The sequence below is a fragment of the Anopheles darlingi genome, chromosome 3 (assembly GCF_943734745.1).
Source record: "Anopheles darlingi chromosome 3, idAnoDarlMG_H_01, whole genome shotgun sequence".
Taxonomy (NCBI): Eukaryota; Metazoa; Arthropoda; class Insecta; order Diptera; family Culicidae; genus Anopheles; species Anopheles darlingi.
The window spans coordinates 50,811,554-50,819,541 of NC_064875.1; the positions used below are offsets into that span (position 1 = coordinate 50,811,554).

At 45.9% G+C, this 7,988-nt stretch overlaps 1 protein-coding gene across 2 annotated transcripts in view; it reads right to left on the minus strand.

Moving 5' to 3' along the window:
• Positions 1 to 1,078: 1,078 nt before the first annotated feature.
• The window catches only part of LOC125955789 (eukaryotic translation initiation factor 5B), a 69,084-nt gene continuing 62,174 nt past the window's right edge, over positions 1,079 to 7,988 (minus strand). Inside the window, exons 8-9 of one of the 2 annotated variants that reach the window (XR_007469110.1) lie at positions 1,555 to 1,722; positions 1,079 to 1,392 (exon numbers count right to left, since the gene is read on the minus strand). Coding sequence is in view for 1 of the 2 variants with exons in the window: in XM_049686975.1 (XP_049542932.1) it covers positions 1,615 to 1,722 (108 nt within the window). In the remaining variant the exon portion in view is untranslated. Of the gene's footprint in view, positions 1,723 to 7,988 lie in introns of both variants that reach the window. The other variant, XM_049686975.1, reaches the window with a different exon arrangement.

Here is a 7,988-nt window from a genome sequence, read left to right on the forward strand (position 1 = left end):
TTAGCTGATGGTTACTACTTTTCGCATGTCTGATTGTACCATCAGAATTGACACCTATTCCAAAACAGCATTAACTAATCATCGAGCTTTAAAATCATACTTGCGAGATTAATTAAAGTTGCAAAATATCTCGGGTTCGACGTTCGTGCACAAGGACGTCTGCTAAGTTTGTGTATGAAGTGGGTTTAATATTCGATTCGAAGCAGAATTACTGATGGAGTACGAAGAAAATAGTGTCCGTGGGCCAACTGGCAGCTGTCTTGGTTCACCCGACGACAGAAAGGGCTCACATCGACATCGATTAGCATCGAATGCTGCAGCTTATCATCATAGCATGTTTGCCTTAGTCCAGCCATCACAACAACCCCTGGATGGTTCCGGGAAGTCCGAAAATAGTGTTGAACTCGAGCTACAGCGCTAGGCAGTAGCAGCGCCACAGTTACACAGCGGCCTTCGCTTGACAGCGTCTACCAGTGGTCGGTGATGGCGCGGTGCCGGTCACCACGGCACGTCGTCACCAGGGGGCCACCAATCGATCAATTTCCGTTCGCCATTTTCCACTTCCTACGCATGCGGCAGAAGTGGCAGCTTTCCGGGAACCTCGAATCCATGGCCGCGGAGACCAACGTGGATTCCGGTACCGGGAATTGTGCGTGGTCGGAGCGACTCCTTCGTTCGGTAACGCGATGTGTTGCTGCCCTCGGGGTTGTTGCGATGTTTTCCTGCCGTGGAACGGCGTACCGGATAGCTGAACGTGTTTAATGGTACAGCGATAGGCACTTTAATTGGGGAACTCATTCGATTCGCACAAACGGCCAGTTCTATTTCAGACGGAACAAAACGATCCATCCCTTTTTAACCATCTGTGAATCAGCATTTGTTGGGAAATTTAATAATTCTCTGAAAGTATTAAGGAAGGAGGACTTAACTAGCAGTGAAAACATATATACATTGGAAAGAGAAATGGGAAATACTTACTTACTAGCTTACAAATGCATTCCTGTATCACGCTTTCGAACAAGTTCTTTCAGTTAAAAGCTTTTCAATTCCTTCGGCAAGATTTTCATGTAAATTTTTGTAGCATAGTTTTTTTCAATTTTTTCTTCTTTATTTTCAACTAGCTTCCCTGTACACAGATGCTGTTCGAAGATGCCGGTTTTTACATCATTTATAGTACGGCTCCAATCTGGCGCAGGCAGATGCCCATCGCTAAAAACCAAAATGTAATTTGCCAAAAAAGGAAATAAAACGCAAACGAAACTAGTTTGAATCACTATAAATCTCGTGCCGCAAGGGGTGAAAATAAAAAAAAAGATGATGAATGAACGTGGTATAACAAGGGCTGCAAAACTGTAGAACAAAATGAAGCACAAGCGAAGTTCAGAATTGCACCTGGGAACAAAACCAATAAAACCAAAGCCATTTGAACAAAAACGAATAGAAAAATTATACAATAAAATGTGCCTGACTTAAATGAAACGAACAAAAAAATAAAAAATAAAATAAAAACAGGAAGCCAAAAACGGGTCACGGGAAGATGGAAGAAAATCTTACTCGATTTTAGCGCACTACTAGAAGCCGCTAGACATATTTCAGCTGACTCAGCAGCACACACTACAAAATCTGGAAGGTCTTTTTCAGCTCCACCATCAACGTCCAGTCGGATTTAAGCAGATCGTCACGGAAGTAGTCTTTGCACGCATCGATACTCTGACGGGAGATCTGCAATAAAAAGGAGGAGAGGGGAAGATAGAACGTAAGATAAAAATGATTGAATAAGTTGGAATGCTGCCATTAAACTACACAAACACACATAACGAAACTGCTTCCTTGCATCCAAAACAAATGCTTTATCGATTTGCCCCAGATACGGGATCCCGAGCAAAGCTGAGAGCAGATGTCCTCGTGGAACTCGTAGCGAAAGAATGCATTCGGCGTTCGGGCATGTGCCGCGCGATAGGATGCTGCAACTGCGCAACTGCCCGCTGGTTCCATTGACGATGAAACTGGTGCATTGATTCATAACATGCAGGCAAAAACGCTGGCGAAGGACATTTCGCTAGGGAACGGTTTGCATTCAAACGCGAACCCCATTGCTGAATGGTTCCACACCTTCCATTCAACAAAATGGTGCACACGATACACCAGGCGCCCTTGGTACGAAATGTCTCCATTCGGAACGCTTATTTGAATTCTATGCAAAGAAAAGCTAAAGTATTTGCTATCTAGTATCTAAAGTATGTTTATAAAAATTGAAGCAAATCGAACTAAACATATTCAATTTAATAATACAACACACTCGTGATGGTTTCAATCGAAAGTATTTTAAACATTAGTGCCGTAGTCGGTAAAACGAATTGAACAGATAAATATAATAATGGTTTCCCAAAATTTCGGCTAATAATATTATTAAAAGGGATGGAAAAAAAAGGAAAAGGGAAGCGAAACATTTGTTATATAAATATAATTTTTCAGTACAGTTACAATTACCGTATTGATAGAAAGTATCTCAATTTAATTATGCTAAAATCTACATAGTAACATACGTAGAGACAAACATAGAACGCATAATGGTTCAGAGGAGCATTTATAATTATGAAATTGAATCGACGTTCATAATAGGTCGTTCGTACAGCATCCGATTTCATTAGTTTAAGCTAATTGCATTTCGTTTCGCTCCGTCAGTCTACAATTGCTGCACGATCCCTCTTCGGAAGGAGCACTGCCGCATGTGTCACCTTTTCACATAGAACCAAGCCATGTTCTGGTTTCGCACCCACAAATCGTGCCTTTCGGGCGCCTCCATTAGCAGCAGCCACGGCAGCAACATAAGGGTGCGGGCAACACTCACATAACAACCATGCTCGCTTCAGCGAAGTTCATTCACTTCCGTGCGCCCCATCGAAACCGAAGCAACCGAGCACGAGAGAGCGCGCCAGAGAGAAAGAGCGAAAGAGATATAGATACACACATACAGAGAACACGGTGGCCCGGAAAACGGAAGGACAACATAGCAAGCGGGAAATGGAATTGGGTCGAACGTTTGGGCAGCAGCAAAAGTTTGCGTTCCCGATTGACGTCATCGTTGAAATAAGGGTGGCCCGATAAGAGTCGTATGTGTGTGTGTGTGTGTGTGTGTGTGTGTGTGTGTGTGTTTGGGTTTCTGCTTCTCCATCTCCTTTACCCGTAGCCCCCACGAATACATAAGCGGAGCGGTGTACTAAAACTGAGCCACTCTGCAAAACAAGCTCGAGCTCCCCGAGCAATGTCGTTGGCTCTTTGTATGACGTCATGAAGGTTGAAGAATGGATGGAGCACTCCACGATGACGACGAAGGCTTTTGCATGGCTAGCGCACGGGATCGCATGGGCATTGGCATCGAAATAGGCAAAACGGTATGGAGGTGTGCGCTTCGGTTGCTTGCCGGTGGTGCCTGGCTACCTCCTAGGCTGGTGCTGGGCTTCTGGTCTCGTGAGCTTACTCTCGCCTGGTGTTGGTTGTTCCTCGATCCTCGACCCCTCCAACGGCGACCAATCACGGCCACTGGAGTCGCCGGCGGAGTGTTTTCGCAGAACCAACATTAGCCCCCAACAACTTTAAACGAGTGGAAAGAACTCGTGAAAAATAGCTGGTTTATGCTCTAAGGACGTAACGAGCTCTACCAATTGTCCGTATTTCGTTTGCGGGCAAGTAACGGGCAGAACAGTTTGAACAGATTTGACTAAAACTATGCTATGATTTGTTGATTGTTTAGCCATTTTTTGTTTACAGTAGTGACCAAAGGAATTTTTTTTAAACATAATTTCCATAAACATATAACACATTCCTTAACCAACAGCATTCGTAGTTCATTAAAATACTTTAAACACTTGTTCTGTTAGAAAAGTGTTGAACATGTTCCATACAACCATACATCCAGCACTGTATGCTGTGTGCGCACTGTTATCGGTGCCCTGGAAGAAATGCTCCTGTGAGAGAGTATGCGCGTGGTGGGCCTGCGCTAATGGTGGGAGATGCAGTTGGTATGTGCCCGTTGGATTTTCGGGACGAATAAAATCGATAAAAACCCCGGGAAACTGCTGCTACTGCAGCAGGCGTGAAAGTAGGTCACTGGGATAACCAGGGGTTCGGTTTTTAGGTGTATATACGACGAGCCCTAGTGCTGCGCGCGTCCTGTACTTCACCGGGAACCTGAACCAGCGGGGTATTGGGCTTTACCGTACCGGAATATATACTGGCTGGACTCTGGCACTGGAAGGGGCCATTTTTGTCCGTCCGTGATCCGCGTGGGTGTGTCCGCAGAAAATCGATATTAAGCTTTCGAGAGTTTGAGAGTGGGTTTCAGGTAAATGCACAGAAATCATTCCCCATTGAATGGTGTCGCTGTTGGCACATAAATGATCTAATGTAAGGCTGGTTCGAAGGTTTTTTCAACCTCGGAACTGGGAACCAACAGGAACCAGGGAACCGTTTGCAACCACATAACCTCACACGCACGCAGTAGTTCCATGGTTCCAGCAAGTCCGGCCCGTGGAGGGTTTGGAGGACCGTGGAGGATGAATGTATGTGTGTGTGTGTGTGTGTGTGTGTATGTGCGTGTGTATAGCAGGAGAGCTATTTATAGCAGCAACTCGGGCAACAACACGGGCGATAAAAGCGGCGAAACCGGTTCCCGGGCGGGTGGAGAGGACGCTAGAGGGAACGGAAAGTTCCCAACTCCAGAAACCAGAGAAGGAAGCATAAAAGCAATTTAGCGCTTTCGCAGCGCACCCCCCCCCCCCCCCCCCCCCTGTTGCCACCAGCATCACCACCAGGATCGGAGAGATCGGAGCTATTTTTAGCCCGAATCTCCCGCTTCCACCACGACCTTGGGATAGCGGGGAACGAGCCTCCAACTGCTGCACAAGCTGCAGCGCAGAGTACCGTTCCGGGGCCACTAAACACCCGGGAACACGCCGAGAAAGCACATCGACCTTAGCGCACATGCGGTATGGTGCTTTATAGGTGATTGGATGGTAGGCGCTGGCGCCCCAGGAATGTTGTATACCAGGCCAGGCCAGGCCAGGCCTCCTCTGGATCCCGTTGAGGGGTGTGTGAATGAGTGCGTGTTTGTGAACCGAGGAGTCCCGGTATCCTGGAGTCCCGGAGTCCAGGAGCGAAAATTAGGTCAACAATGACGTCAATACCCTTTCCAACGTTTCTCTTAACGTGTGATAAAGTTCGATGTCCTTGAGGGGTTGTTCATGGGAGTGGGGGGGTTGTACCGAAACCGGAACCTTACATTGAACAATGTGGCTTTCGCAGGAATGCTACTCTAATTTGTTTTAGAGCATGTAAGCCCTAGGATTATGATAAAGTAGCATTTAAGTTTTGGGTTCCCAATGGGGAATGCGTTTCACGGATCAATGGTTCATTGATCGTGAAAGATATATTGTGATAGCATGGTATCGATGCTGCAACAGTATGAGTCTCGAAATAATTTGGGATTTTGATGATTTGATGAGATGCCACATATTCAGTTGGCACTTCTATACCTTAAGAGCTTTAATGTAGCTGCAGCTTTAAGACACAGCTTTAACATGCGCAACAGCAGCACTTTGCACGTAATTGGGACATTATTGCGTACAAACACATATTGTGATCCTTACAAGAATATTATGAAAAACCAAACCAACAAAGATGCAGACCGCTCATTATTAAAACAGATCGTACATAACTTAGTGCACATAAGAACCGTTTTGTTTTCGAAGTCGATGGAACATCTCAACGAACTCTATGAACACATTTCCTATGCATCATTTACGAACACCATTCTGTACATCATAACGATGGAGAGTTTTTCCGTATTTGCTGTTCTATTGAAAAAAAAAAACGTATTTGCTGTTCTATCTAGTAGATTCAAGGTTTTTTTTTAAAACTTTCCATTGAGCAACCTTGCAGAAAATTGTGGGATGCTGCTATCCACGTGCTTGGTTCCGGCGAACCACACCTGAAGGTCTTCGGCATGCCATAAGATGAGTTGGCCACGTGCGTGCGTGCTTGTGACTACTCATGCCTTCTTTATTCGTTATTTGTAATATGCTCTGAGGGATATTTAGCTAGCCTCTCTACGAACCGTGCCGGGACTCTGGTGTTGTTTTGGCGTGCATAAAGCCAGAGGATATTGACTTTATTGGATATTGGTCCTAGATGTACGCACACACACACACACACACACAAACGGAATAGCGCGTTCATTATTGACGGAGCTATTTTTAGACAAAACAAGAAAGCCCGGGATCGTGGAACAGATTGGCCGGCCCTACACGTGCCACCTTGATCGTGGCAATAAAAGTTTTCCCGTTATTGTAGCGGGCTTGTCATGTCGCTCGCCAGTTGTCGCCACTGCTGTTGACAGTTCGTATTTGTTCGAAGAGAAAGAGAGGAAAAAATGAAGCAATTTTCCAACGGAAAATCCCGACAAGTGACTGAACCGAAAGTAGTTGGCTGGCTGTTGCCGAAGCCTATGTAAGTGGAAATGCAGATTGATGGGCGCTCTAGTGCGATACGGGTTGCGCCTTATTTCAATTCGCAGATAGCGTACCCTGGCACAGGTACAACATTACACAACAATGGTTGCTGCACACGTGGGCTTTTTTTGTTTTGTAATAATTTAACATTTAAATCTGCGGAACCATGCACCATGATGCATCACGCAATGATTGACGACGGGCAGTGCTGGCCGAGTGTGTTTCAACTGACATCATCATCAACTCAATCAAAGCAACCCGCGACCCCAGCCCAGCCAGCAACGCGCGGACCGTCACCGACGGAAGCGTCGTTCTGACGGATCGGTTGGTTTTCATATTCGACGTTCAACCAATACACACGCACACACAAAGCGACGCGTTCGTCGAGGGTGGGACGCAGGGAAAAAAGGCACCCGCCGTACTACTGTGAATGATTTTGGATTTCAATTTCAATTATGCATTCAACGGAATACATTTGCTGCCTTTGGAGTGTAAATTAATTACGATTTATATTATAATTCAACCAGCCATCCGGGACCGACTGTCGGATGCACCATAAAGGGTACTGTGTGCCAGCCAGCCAGCCAGCCATCGAGCGGGTGTCACCGGAATGGATTGAAGCGATGTGGCCTCCGAGTAGGTGGGGGGCGGATGTTCATGAAGCGCGTGACATATTTTATCGCCCGCCCGCGTGCACACGGAGTTGCTCACTGCTTTTGAAGAACCCAAAAGAGGCAAGCACAGACACACTGGCTCGCAAGAAAGGTGGCAAGGTGGCAAAAGCTGGAACAGTAGACACGAGACGACGACGAGATTTTTTGGCCAAAAGTTGTTTACCAAAAGCGGATTTTTGATTAGAATTAGCAATTCAAAAAGCTTGGTTGAACAAAACAAAATTTAAAGCAAAAAAAGAAAACAAAACGCAGACGACATTGAACGATGATGCTTGCTAATGAACCCCATTAACTGTTTAGGCATTTATTGGAACTGGTTGAAGTCGAAGAACCAGGTTGATCAAAACCCAGACGGATAGGCCAACCATTAAATGCTATGCTTTTTTTGAGTTACTTCGAATATCATTATCATTTCGATACGTCTCAATACCCGAGACTAGCGCACAGTGTCGCAACACGCCCTTTCCCTTCCATCTTCAACAAGACGACAATAACTATCAGACGAGGTGGCGAGCTATACGTGGTCATCGGTTTCATCGTGACCGTGTCGACGAAATCGTTTGATCGGATTGACCCTCGCGATTCACGGGTTGGCATTCTACACCGCAAACGGCATGGTGATGGAGCGAGCAGCGATGAAATATCAGATCGAAGCTAAAAGACGAAACTAAACAATCATCCCGGACCGATGGAGAACGAATCTTAAAGATACGCCCAGAGCGGTACGTCGCGGCTTCGACACCTACACACGCCCCAGCACATTGAAAGCGCGCCTTGCAAGGACACACATACTCACCCTTACAAG